General features: G+C 37.6%; 1 protein-coding gene across 1 annotated transcript in view; it reads right to left on the bottom strand.

Annotated features, from left to right (window-relative positions):
- Positions 1 to 1,257: 1,257 nt before the first annotated feature.
- The window catches only part of LOC118818133 (von Willebrand factor A domain-containing protein 5A-like), a 29,891-nt gene continuing 17,415 nt past the window's right edge, over positions 1,258 to 13,733 (bottom strand). The window contains exons 15-21 of the mRNA XM_036585281.1: positions 13,333 to 13,357; positions 12,307 to 12,356; positions 11,587 to 11,611; positions 9,054 to 9,103; positions 4,242 to 4,378; positions 1,862 to 1,985; positions 1,258 to 1,688 (exon numbers count right to left, since the gene is read on the bottom strand). Coding sequence (XP_036441174.1) covers positions 1,609 to 1,688; positions 1,862 to 1,985; positions 4,242 to 4,378; positions 9,054 to 9,103; positions 11,587 to 11,611; positions 12,307 to 12,356; positions 13,333 to 13,357 — 491 coding nt within the window. The 3' untranslated portion in view covers positions 1,258 to 1,608. The remainder of the gene's footprint in view (positions 1,689 to 1,861; positions 1,986 to 4,241; positions 4,379 to 9,053; positions 9,104 to 11,586; positions 11,612 to 12,306; positions 12,357 to 13,332; positions 13,358 to 13,733) is intronic.

Here is a 13,733-nt window from a genome sequence, read left to right as displayed (position 1 = left end):
AATTAAACCATAGAGTGGTTATTTTGGGTATTTTGCTGGGCAGCTGTGGCCATCAGACTGAAAGCTATAAAAGCTATAAAGGCCATTTCTGTAAGCTAAAAGAATTTTCATGTTGTTCATGTGATTGGTTGTTCATTCTGTAGAGCATCAGACACAGCAGTGCTGCTGGGGTTTTTAAACACCTTGGTGTCACTGCTGGACTGAGAATAGTCCACCAACCAAAAACCACTGTGACAACTGATGAAGGACTAGAGGATGACCAACACAAACTGTGCAGCAGCAGATGAGCTATCGTCTCTGACTTTACATCTACAAGGTGGACTGACAAGGTAGGAGTGTCTAATAGAGTGGACAGTGAGTGGACACAGTGTTTAAAAACTCCAGCAGCACTGCTGTGTCTGATCCACTCGTACCAGCGCAACACACACTAACACACCACCACCACGTCAGTGTTACTGCAGTGCTGAGAATGATCCACCACCCAAATAGTACCTGCTCTGTGAGGGTCCATGGGGGTCCTGACCACTGAAGAACAGGGTAAAAGGGGGCTAACAAAGTATCAGAGAAACAGATGGACTACAGTCTGTAACTGTAGAACTACAAAGTGCACCTATATAGTAAGTGGAGCTGATAAAATGGACAATGAGCGTAGAAACAAGGAGGTGGTCATAATGTTATGATCGGTGTGTATATATATATATATATATATATATATATATATATATATATATATGTGTACTACTTGATGACCCTGGGGGTAAAGATAGTAAACCTCATTATAAAGGCTTACTTTTAGATTGGAAAGATTGTTGTAGTTTTGTAGTTGAGGGGCAACCACAAATGGTTTGGATAGAAATGCTAGATTTGAAAACGGCCTATAATTGGTGTGTTCAAGACAAGTTGTTCGAGAATTAGAGTGGCTGCTGTACACTAAAGGGTCAAGTACACAAATCTATTCTCAAGGAATTTGAGAATGACAATGGAGTCCATCCATCAACTCATTTCCACTGTGAATGATATCACATCTGTGTTACTAGTCTGTGTTACTGTGCTACTAGAGGCATTACGGTACTCTTTATATTATTTGTCAATTATCCTCTGTTTTCAAGCAGTAATATAATCTGGACAGGCAACTACAGCACTATAGATTTTAGCTCTACAGTTTTTAGTAGAAGGAGCAAGTCAAGACATTTTACTGAATGACCCACAGAGGTGGGGTTTCAGTTTCATTTTCACTTTCGCTTGTAAAATGTGTAGTAATGCTACTTCCACATTTAAGTATATTTACAACAAATTTATAATTATTGGCCTATATTGGCTGGCTCAGACAGCAAATTTTTGGTAGATGGATGTACTTTATTGACCTGCAACAGCAGCAAAATAATACTTTGACTGCACAGCACAAGAACAGCATATACAGACATAGCAAACATAGCAAAAGCAGAAAACTTTGGCTCAATTAGATGTGCATGACTTATAAGTGAAATGCATGCATAAAGTTTATTTTAAACAACTAGTTTCAACAAGAATGGATCTTTGTGTGATTACAAGTCCAGGAATGGAGAGGTAAGCGTGGTGGACAGCCATATGTCAGACTACAGGAAGAGCTTAAAGTCCAAGACTCTCTTCCTTCACCTGACAACCCAGTAAAGCATTTCCAGCCTGGACACACCTGGACAGATTCCCCACTGAAACACATCATCATAAAACACGAATTACAACCATTACACTGAGTTCTCCGGTTTAATACACATACCTGTAACATCCTTAGGTTTGCTTAGTTTGCTGTTTTATGTTGAATGTAAGAGGAATAATGATTGAAATATTCTACACTGTGTTTGTTGGTGATGTTCTGTGTCACCTTTCTGAGAACGGATCCAGGATGTGGCCTTCAGGGCAATGAACTTCCACTCTTCATGTTTATCTGCCCTGAAGCCGTGGAGCCAAATCAGAGCCAGAACAGTGGCCCACACTGCACTGTCCACCTGCACACAACCATTAAAAAATACATAGAATTCCACATGATTAAAACATTTGCTTGTATAATTATCCCATATCCCGTTCATCATTGGTCTTTCTCTCATCATCTTTCCTTCTCTCCCAGGTCCTGCACGGGTAGCTCCTTGGATCTACATATTTTGCAAATACAACCCCATTTTCAAAAAAGTTGGGACGCTGTGCAGAACGTAAATAAAAATAGAATGCAATGATATGCAAGTTATGTAAACCATACAACATATCGAATGTTGAAACTGAGAAAATATATTGTTTTTTTTTTAAATATATGCCCATTTTGAATTTGGTGCCAACACCACGTTTCAAAAGTTGGGACGGAGGCCTGTTTACCACTGTGTTTCATCACCAATCTTTTAACAACACTGTAAGCATTTGGGAACTGAGGAGACTCTGCTGTAGTTTTGGAAGTGCAATGTTTTCCCATTCTTGTTTGATATAGGATTTCAGCTGCTCAACAGTTCGGGGTCTCCTTAGTTGTATTTTTCATTTCATAATGCCCCACATTTTTCAGTGGTGACAGGTCTGGACTGCAGGCAGGTCAGTTTAACACCCGGACTCTTTTAATATGGAGCAATGCTGATATAATACGTGCAGAATGTGGTTTGACATTGTCTTGCTCAAATAAGCAAGACCTTCTCTGAAAAAGACGTTGTCTGGATGGCAGCATGTTGCCAAAACATGTATATATCATTCAGCATTAATGGTGCCTTCACAGATGTGCACGTCACCCATGCCATGTGCACTAATTCACCTCTGGACTATCATGAATACTGGCTTTTGAACTGAGCACTGATAACAAGCTGAGTGGTCTTTAGTCCGGAGGACACAGTGTCCATGATTTCCATAAAGAATTTCAAATGTTGATTCGTCGGACCACAGGACACTTTTCCACTTCCCCTCAGTCCATTTTAAATGAACTTGGGCCCAGAGATGGTGGCAGCATTTCTGGGTCCATTTTAAATATGGTTTCTTTTTTGTGTTTTAGAGTTTTAACTTGCATTTGTGGATGCAGAGACAAACTGTGTTCATAGACACTGGTTTTCAGAAGTGTTTCTGAGCCCATGCAGTGATTTCCACTACAGAATCATGTCTGTTTTTAAAGCAGTGCCGCCTGAGGGCCCAAAGATCACGGCCAGCAAATACTGGTTTTTGGTCTTGTCCCTTACATACAGAGATTTCTCCAGATTCTCTGAATCTTTTAATGATATTATGTACTGTAGATGATGAAAAGCAACAGTTCTTTGCTATTTTATGTTGAGAACATGTTATTCTTGAATTGTTGCACTATTTGCTCACGCAGTCTTTCACAGAGTGGTGAACCCCTCCTCATCTTTACTTCTGAAAGACTCAGCCTCTCTGAGATGCTCTTTTATACCCAATCGTGTTACTGACCTGTTGCCAATCAACCACCAGGTGTTTTTTTTAGCATTACACAACTTTACCAGCCTTTTGTTGCCCCCGTCCCAACTTTTTTGGAATGTGTTGTTGGCATCAAATTCAAAATGAACATAAATTTGTCTAAAAAAGAATAAAATTTCTCAGTTTCAACATCTGATATGTTGTCTTTGTACCATTTTTTTACGGTGAATTTATAAGCAAGTTTCTACTACAGTGAAGCATGGTGGTGGCAGCATCATGTTAAGGGGCCATTTTTTCAGCAACAGAGACAGAGAAGTTTGTCAGAATGGAGGAAAAAATCACAGATGACAGCAGACAGTACCTTAGAGAGAAAACTCTAAGGAAAAAACTGCTAAGGAATACTCAGGTTGGTTTTAAAGTTCACCTTCCAGCACATGAATGATCTCAAATACACAGCTAAGGCAACACAATAGTGGTTCTGGTCTGTCATTAAGTGGCCCAGCTAGAGCTCAGAGCTTTCAGGAAAGACCTGAAAACTACAACAGAACTACAGTATCCCCATTCAACCTGATAGAGCTTGAGAGGTTCTGCAGAAAGAAATAGTAGAAGATCCCCAAATCCAGTGTATTATCATTATTCAAGAATACTTGGAGGGTGCTTAGAGAAAACACTGATTAAAGGGTCTGAATACTTGTGCAAATATATTTTGTTTTAATTTTTTAATAAATTTGAATAAACTTAAAAACTGAAACCTGTTCGTTTTTCCGTTTTTTTGAGATTGATAAAAAATGTAATTCATTTTAGAGTAAGACTGTCTGAATACAAAATATATAAAAGCTACATTAACATAACTCAGCATGACAAACCTGGGCCGGCATCTGCTTGTCCAGATTCTTCTCTGCCTTGCCAAAGAGATCAAGAAGTCGAGTCTCCAAATTCCAGAACCCTGCAGCTTTCTGGAGAGAGAGCAGCTCCAAGTAGGGGTCCTTCTGGGCTGGTGGGACTGATGCAAAAGTATGTTCAAAAGTATTTATATTAATTACAAAATCATATGCAGTACTGTGTAAAAATCAGTCATATTACACCACCTGTAGTTGTAAAGTTAGTGTTTATTTAGTTCAGGTTTATGCATTACTTAATCAAAAAGGGGTCACACCACACAAACTAGTTTTAATACTGAGCTTAGTAGTTATAGTGTTTACACCTCCCCCTGAGCAGGTGTAAGTGATAGGGAAACCAATGGAAACTACATAGAAAGCCCCAAAAAACAAAAATATGACTTTTTTGGTTAATAAAGCTAAAATGCTAAATGCTATATGCTGTGATTTTACTTACATCACCCTGGTTTAGCTCCAAACATGAAGCTAACATCCTCAGCTCCAGCTCAGTGAGATGCTGCTAAAACATTCATTATGCTGCTGTTGTTTCGTTTAGCCAGAAACTCTTGTTAAAAAAGCTGCATATTTGTTTTTTGCAAGGAAATATTAAAGAATAAACAGATAGTATCAAAAAGTATTCAGTTTCATTCAGTTCAACATTGTTCTCTCCTATACTGAACATTTTTCTATGGAAAAGCTCAGCACAAGCTGCCATTGCCTTTCCATGACAGCAGGTTTAGATTGGTTCTGAACATAATATCATCATGTCAAAGCGACATACGCAACCCCTCATTTCTAACACCACCACTGTAAAGAAATCCAAATCGGTAAATTTGTCTACAATAAGGCTTTTTGTACCAAACCACCCTGCATGCCCGTCTTTACATCTTAACAACTGAATTAGCCAGAAATAAAAAAAAAAAATCAGTGGAATTCCTCATTAAGAGTTTTGATGTGGTAGCAATGATTTACACATGAATACTTTGTTTTACTACAGAGACAGAAGAGCAAGCTTGGATTGTCCCAAGGGTTTGGTGGGGCTTGATTCACTAGGGGGCCCCAGCTGGCAATTCTGAGAAAATCTAACAGCTGTTTTCACAGTGGGAACTTTACTATCAGCACAAAAAACTAAAAAGAACTAATCTCAAATTTGTCACATCCGATTGTTGCTATGGCCGATGAAAATCTGGACGCTCTCCATGCTTTCCTGAACGCCTGTTTTATTTCCCTCTCTAATCACTGCTTAGCAACCATCCAAATATCCTCCATTACTTCGGTCAAGCATTCAGGTTTTTTAGCAGTGAGCTAGTGTTTCTGTGAATGTACCTTTGGAAAAAAAAATACATCTTATAGTGGTGACGCGCATGTATGACTTACAGCCATCATGTGACCTGCTGTTGTATCATAAACATTCCCTGATTAGCCAAAAGAAGTAGCCAGTTAGTAGCCACTAAACTTTTTTGACCAGTGGCCTATAAATTAATGAGCACAATCAGCTTCCGGAAAAAAACCTGAATGAATTGCACAGCACAGGAGTCCATAATCATACTGACTCATTCATTAAAGTTGCATACTGAGTGTAAAATGAGTGTCACAATGTCTTCCCCCTTTGCCCAATTTGGAATAGCTCATTCCAGCACTCTGCACACTTGTAACTCATTCCTAGGACTGATGTATTCTCCCATTTATATCCTCACTTTGGCTTCCCTGTTTGTGAAGTCTCTGTTTTTGTTCAAAGACAACATATAAAATGTTGAAACTAAGAAATTTTGTCTTTTGAAAAATAAATACCCACTTTGAATTTGATGCTCGCAGCACATTTCAGAGGCATGTTTACCACTGTGTGGCATCACCTCTTCTTTTAACAACACTCTGTAAGCATTTCGGAACTGAGGAGACACTGCTGTAGGTTGGTAATGAAAGTTTCACAATTTTTCTTGATACAGAATTTCAGCTGCTCATCAGTTTGGGGTCTCCTTTGTCGTATTTTTCAAATCATAATGCGCCAAATGTTTTCAGTGGTGACAGGTCTGGACTGCAGGCAGGTCAGTTTAGCACTCTTTTAATACGGAGCAATGCTGCTGTAATACATGGAGAATGTGGTTTGACATTGTCTTGCTGAAATAATCGAGGCCTTCCCTGAAAAAGACGTCATCTGGATGGCAGCATATGTTGCCAAAACATGTAAATATCATTCAGCATTAATGGTGCCTTCACAGATGTGCACGTCACCCATGCCATGTGCACTAATGCCCCCCTATACCATCATGAATACTGACTTTTGAACTGTGCACTGATAACAAGCTGGATGGTCCCTCTCCTTGGCATCCATGATTTCCAAAGGAATTTCAAATTTTGATTTGTCAGATCACAGGACACTTTTCCACTTCGCCTCATTCCATCTTAAATGAACTTGGGCCCAGAGAAGGCGGTGGCGTTTCTGGATCCTGTTTATATATGGTTTCATGTTTGCGTTGTAGAGCTTTAACTTATTTGTGGATGCAGCGATGAACTGTTTTCACAGACAGTGGTTTTCGGAAGTGTTTCTGAGACCATGCAGTGCTATTTTACATTGAGAAACATGTTCTTGAATTGTTGCACTATTTGTCTGCACAGTCTTTCAGAGTGACAGACTCTTCCCCATCTTTACTATATCACTGTCCTGTTGCTAATTAACCTAATTAGTTGTGGAATACTTCTGCCAGGTGTGTTTTTTTAGCATTGCACAGCTTTATCAGTCTTTTACAACTGGTAAAGGAACTGGAATTGTATCAAACTCAAAATGGGACATTTCTCAGTTTCAACATTTGATATGTTGTCATTGTACTATTTTCAAGTAAATATAAAGTTGAATTGATTTGCCCATCATTGCATTCTGTTTTTATTTTCAATTTGCACAGCAACCTAACTTTTTTTGGAAATGAGGTTCTAATTAAAGGACACTCTCTGTGGGTTGCTGAAAAAAAAATTGTATCTTACCCCGCGATACTGATCCTTTTGGTTCATATTGATCTCGAACTCCTCTTGCCCTGGGAAATTTTCAAAAAGAGAAGCAGAGGGAGGCTTCAGAAGTGTTTGTTTTGTCCATAAACTATATATGAAAGCAATTCAGGTGTGTGACAAACAGCAAGATACATTGGCAAATTTATATATATATATATATATATATATATATATATATATATATATACATATATATATATATGCAGGGGCAAAATGAGAAAATAAATAAACATTTAACTGTAATGAATTATAGTATAATTATAGTAATTTTTTTTCATTTGTAATGATAGAGATTACTTATAGAGATACTTGATAGAGATTGTAATGATAGCATTTCATGTAATCGGCTTTTATTTTAGCACTGAGGGCATGGTTACCCAGAATTCTTTGAGGTACTTTGAGGTAATTACTTCTCATTTTCTTATCAGATCTCTTCACAGAAAATGTTTTTCTGTTGCAACATATTATCTCCATGTTAAAGTGTAGGTTTGAATACATTTAACATGTTTTTATTTTCTTCACCATGATGGTGTTTTATGTTCCAATTTACCAGTATAGCATGTCTTGCTGTTATAAAAGTAAACACCTTGTGTGTCACGACTCCTTTCGGCTCTGAGGTCTCTTTGGACTCCATCTCCCAGTACCCCCTGGGGGATCATGTGACTCCTGCCTCACTCTCGCGCTCCAATCAGTGCTCTAACTCTCCAGAGTACTGATCATGTTCACTTCGATTTTGAATCCATTTAACATGTTTTTTTGTTTCACCAGTACAGCTTGTCTTACTGTTATAAAAGTGAATAGCTGGTGACTTTAAGCTTATTAGCTGCTAACTGGTCTCTTAGTAGGCAGCCTTGTTAGGTTTACTTCTATTAGCAGTTTATCACATTTGAATTCTGGTGAGGCCACAGACCGAAAAATCACTATGAATCTGTGCATTATCAATGATATTTTTGTTGACACCGCTAAATCTGTGAAGCCAGCCGATGTACTGGCTGTGTTTTAGTGGAGGATACAGAAGACTTTTCTCTTTTGAGTTGAAGGAAACACACAATTGTTTTCGAATAAAACAGTGAAAGTATGGAAAGTTCTGAATATGAGGTGAAGAAATTGTCCTGTATTGACACAGAATATGTACTGTAATTTAACAGATTTTTTCTGTTAAAGGAGTGACAGGATTGATAATTTTATAGAAAATGTACCAGCATTTTCTTCAATATATCTTTCATTTTTTACGCATTTTTTACAGTGTAGTTTATAGGCTGTTTTATTTTGATTTGTTTGGATGTTTTCAGTGTTGGACTGAAACAAATATAATGCTCTATACAATGTATACAAAAGTATGCATTTTAAACTTACCCTCCAAGAGTTTGGTATTCAACTCCTGCACAAATAAAAAGAGAAATAACTTAAATAACTTATGGGGGGGGTTCTTGAATTGTTCTTGAATTGTTGCACTATTTATCTGCACAGTCCTTCAGAGTGACAGACTCTTCCTCATCTTTACTATATCACTGTCCTGTTGCTAATTAACCTAATTAGTTGTGGAATACTTCTGCCAGGTGTGTTTTTTTTAGCATTGCACAGCTTTATCAGTCTTTTACAACTGGTAAAGGAACTGGAATTGTATCAAACTCAAAATGGGACATTTCTCAGTTTCAACATTTGATATGTTGTCATTGTACTATTTTCAAGTAAATATAAAGTTGAATTGATTTGCCCATCATTGCATTCTGTTTTTAAGGTTCTAATTAAAGGACACTCTCTGTGGGTTGCTGAAAAAAAAAATTTGTATCTTACCCCGTGATACTGATCCTATTGATTCATATTGATCTCGAACTCCTCTTGCCCTGGGAAATTTTCAAAAAGAGAAGCAGAGGGAGGCTTCAGAAGTGTTTGTTTTGTCCATAAACTATACATGAAAGCAATTCAGGTGTGTGACAAACAGCAAGATACATCAGCAAATTTATATATATATATATATATATGCAGGGGCAAAATGAGAAAATAAATAAACATTTAACTGTAATGAATCTGTTTTTTTTTCATTTGTAATGATAGAGATTGCATTTCGTGTAATCGGCTTTTATTTTAGCACTGAGGGCATGGTTACCCAGAATTCTTTGAGGTACTTTGAGGTAATTACTTCTCATTTTCTTATCAGATCTCTTCACAGAAAATGTTTTTCTGTTGCAACATATTATCTCCATGTTAAAGTGTAGGTTTGAATACATTTAACATGTTTTTATTTTCTTCACCATGATGGTGTTTTATGTTCAAATTTACCAGTATAGCATGTCTTGCTGTTATAAAAGTAAACGCCTTGTGTGTCACGACTCCTTTCGGCTCTGAGGTCTCTTTGGACTCCATCTCCCAGTACCCCCTGGGGGATCACGTGACTCCTACTTCACTCTCACGCTCCAATCAGTGCTCTAACTCTCCAGAGTACTGATCATGTTCACTTCGACTTTGGATGGCGTTTTCATCAGTCAAGCCTCTCATTCTACTTTTACCCGTGAGCGTCTGCGTCAGTCTGCCGTGTTACATTGTGACTTTAAGCTTAGCAGTTGCTAACTGGTCTCTCAGTAGGCAGTCTTGTAAGGTTTTCCTCTATTGGCAAAGTATCACATGTTTGAATCCTGTTGAGGCCACAGCCCAAAAAATCACTATATTTTTGTTGATACCACAAAATCTGTGGGTTGTCAATAATGGCTGATATTATCAGTCAGTCAATGTATTAGTTGCATTCTAGTAAAGGAAACATACATGATTTTTGATGGATAAAATGGTATGGAATGTTTTGTATATGAAGTGAAGGAATTGTCCTGTATATACACAGAATATGTACTGTAATTTAACAGAATGTTCCATTAAAGAAGTTATGGAATTTTCAGTTAATTTTACAGAAAATGTACGGTATTTTCTTCTGTATATTTTCCATTTTTTTAAACAGTGTACTTTATAGTGTTACTTTGATTCGGTTGGATTTTTTCAGTGTTGTACTGAACTCTACGCAATTTTCTAAAATGAGAAGGAGTTGTGAAAAAATAGAATACAAATGGATTAAATTACATATTTTAGTGGATAAAAGACTGCAACCCCTCCACCTCGTCTGGTGGTCCACAGATCTGAGAACAGACTCAGATCATCAGCTTGCAGCCACGTTTCAACTAAAAATAAAAAGTCCAGCTCTTGAGATGTAAAAAAAGTCATTTAAAGTTATGGACTTATTTGATACTGACCTAACATTAGCCAAGGCCATTCTCACAGTTGAGACAGATTTACGCGATGCTTTTACGTGTTCTAGAGTCCGCAGGTTTTGGTATTCGACGGCTTTTCTCCTGCAAGCTGGCGTTCTCTGGATCACAGAGTAGTTGAGCTGTACTGATGATAGTCCAGGGTAAACAGGCACCAGGAGAGGTTTTGTGCACAAGAGTAGCTAAAGTCAGTGGGGAAAACTGTGGATAAAAATCTCCACCAGTCTTATAGGTGAGCAGATTGTATAGTGAGCAAAGCTATACATACATGCATCATCTAAACTGCTTATCCTTCTGGGTCGTGGTGCAAAGCTTCACAGTCATATTAAAATTGAGTTGCTGATACTGTAGGGAGCTGCTTGATAAGGCACACAACCACAAACACACCTAAAACAGATAGCGCTGAGGCAGGTAGAAACCGACAACATGTCATCTCCATGCTAAAGTGTAGCTTTGAATCCATTTAACATGTTTTTTTGTTTCACCAGTACAGCTTGTCTTACTGTTATAAACGTGAATAGCTGGTGACTTTAAGCTTATTAGCTGCTAACTGGTCTCTTAGTAGGCAGCCTTGTTAGGTTTACTTCTATTAGCAGTTTATCACATTTGAATTCTGGTGAGGCCACAGACCGAAAAATCACTGTGAATCTGTGCATTATCAATGATATTTTTGTTGACACCGCTAAATCTGTGAAGCCAGCCGATGTACTGGCTGTGTTTTAGTGGAGGATACAGAAGACTTTTCTCTTTTGAGTTGAAGGAAACACACAATTGTTTTCGAATAAAACAGTGAAAGTATGAAAAGTTCTGTATATGAGGTGAAGAAATTGTCCTGTATTGACACAGAATATGTACTGTAATTTAACAGATTTTTTCTGTTAAAGGAGTGACGGGATTGATCATTTTATGGAAAATGTACCAGCATTTTCTTCAATATATCTTTCATTTTTTACGCATTTTTTACAGGGTACTTTATAGGCTGTTTTATTTTGATTTGTTTGGATGTTTTCAGTGTTGGACTGAAATAAATGTAATGCTCTATACAATGTATACAAAAGTATGCATTTTAAACTTACCCTCGAAGAGATTGGTATTCAACTCCTGCACAAATTAAAAGAGAAATAACTTATTGGGGGATGGGGGATGGGGGCGGGGGATGGGGGCGGGGGGTTGGGGGGGGGATCACAGGACACTTTTCCACTTCGCCTCATTCCATCTTAAATGAACTTGGGCCCAGAGAAGGCGGTGGCGTTTCTGGATCCTGTTTATATATGGTCTCATCTTTGCATTGTAGAGCTTTAACTTATTTGTGGATGCAGCGATGAACTGTTTTCACAGACAGAGGTTTTTCGGAAGTGTTTCTGAGCCCATGCAGTGCTATTTTACATCGAGAAACATGTTCTTGAATTGTTGCACTATTTGTCTGCACAGTCTTTCAGAGTGACAGACTCTTCCCTCATCTTTACTATATCACTGTCCTGTTGCTAATTAACCTAATTAGTTGTGGAATACTTCCGCCAGGTGTGTTTTTTTAGCATTGCACAGCTTTATCAGTCTTTTACAACTGGTAAAGGAACTGGAATTGTATCAAACTCAAAATGGGACATTTCTCAGTTTCAACATTTGATATGTTGTCATTGTACTATTTTCAAGTAAATATAAAGTTTAATTGATTTGCCCATCATTGCATTCTGTTTTTATTTTCAATTTGCACAGCAACCTAACTTTTTTTGGAAATGAGGTTCTAATTAAAGGACACTCTCTGTGGGTTGCTGAAAAAAAAATTTGTATCTTACCCCATGATAATGATCCTACTGGTTCATATTGATCTCGAACTCCTCTTGCCCTGGGAAATTTTCAAAAAGAGAAGCAGAGGGAGGCTTCAGAAGTGTTTGTTTTGCCCATAAACTATACATGAAAGCAATTCAGGTGTGTGACAAACAGCAAGATACATCAGCAAATTTATATATATATATATATATATGCAGGGGCAAAATGAGAAAATAAATAAACATTTAACTGTAATGAATCTGTTTTTTTTTTTCATTTGTAATGATAGAGATTGCATTTCATGTAATCGGCTTTTATTTTAGCACTGAGGGCATGGTTACCCAGAATTCTTTGAGGTTCTTTGATGTAATAACTTCTCATTTTCTTATCAGATCTCTTCACAGAAAACGTTTTTCTGTTGCAACATATTATCTCCATGTTAAAGTGTAGGTTTGAATACATTTAACATGTTTTTATTTTCTTCACCATGATGGTGTTTTATGTTCAAATTTACCAGTATAGCATGTCTTGCTGTTATAAAAGTAAACACCTTGTGTGTCACGACTCCTTTCGGCTCTGAGGTCTCTTTGGACTCCATCTCCCAGTACCCCCTGGGGGATCACGTGATTCCTACCTCACTCTCGCGCTCCAATCAGTGCTCTAACTCTCCAGAGTACTGATCATGTTCACTTTGATTTTGGATGGCGTTTTCATCAGTCAAGGCTCTCATTCTACTTTTACCCGTGAGCGTCTGCGTCAGTCTGCCGTGTTACATTGTGACTTTAAGCTTAGCAGTTGCTAACTGGTCTCTCAGTAGGCAGTCAATTGTTTTCGAATAAAACAGTGAAAGTATGGAAAGTTCTGAATATGAGGTGAAGAAATTGTCCTGTATTGACACAGAATATGTACTGTAATTTAACAGATTTTTTTCTATTTTTACAGTGTACTTTATAGGCTGTTTTATTTTGATTTGTTTGGATGTTTTCAGTGTTGGACTGAAATAAATGTAATGCTCTGTACAATGTATACAAACGTATGCATTTTAAACTTACCCTCCAAGAGTTTGGTATTCAACTCCTGCACAAATAAGGAAAGGGTATTAGGAAAAATAGCCACAAAGAACAATATATTTCATGTACTCTTCTGGAAAGATGGAGAAAAGTTAGTAATATAGTATCAGATTTAACTGAACTGCTACCGCAGTCCCGATCACCTGCACATTTTGGGAGGATCAAAACATACAAAATATTTTATATTTTCACAAAATATTTTATATAACTTTAACTAAGTTTAATACATGAACTTACAATACTTAAGAGAATCTACCCTGGTGCCTTTATTCATCAAACTTGCATACAGTCAAATACAGCTGTATTTAGAGGACACTCCTCTCTGTGTTCCTGTTTAAAAAATCCTTACTTGGTAGTGATGCACAATCTTTTGGGGGTAATGC

Source organism: Colossoma macropomum, unplaced genomic scaffold (assembly GCF_904425465.1).
Source record: "Colossoma macropomum unplaced genomic scaffold, Colossoma_macropomum, whole genome shotgun sequence".
Classification (NCBI taxonomy): domain Eukaryota; kingdom Metazoa; phylum Chordata; class Actinopteri; order Characiformes; family Serrasalmidae; genus Colossoma; species Colossoma macropomum.
This window is presented reverse-complemented; position numbering and strand designations above follow the sequence as displayed.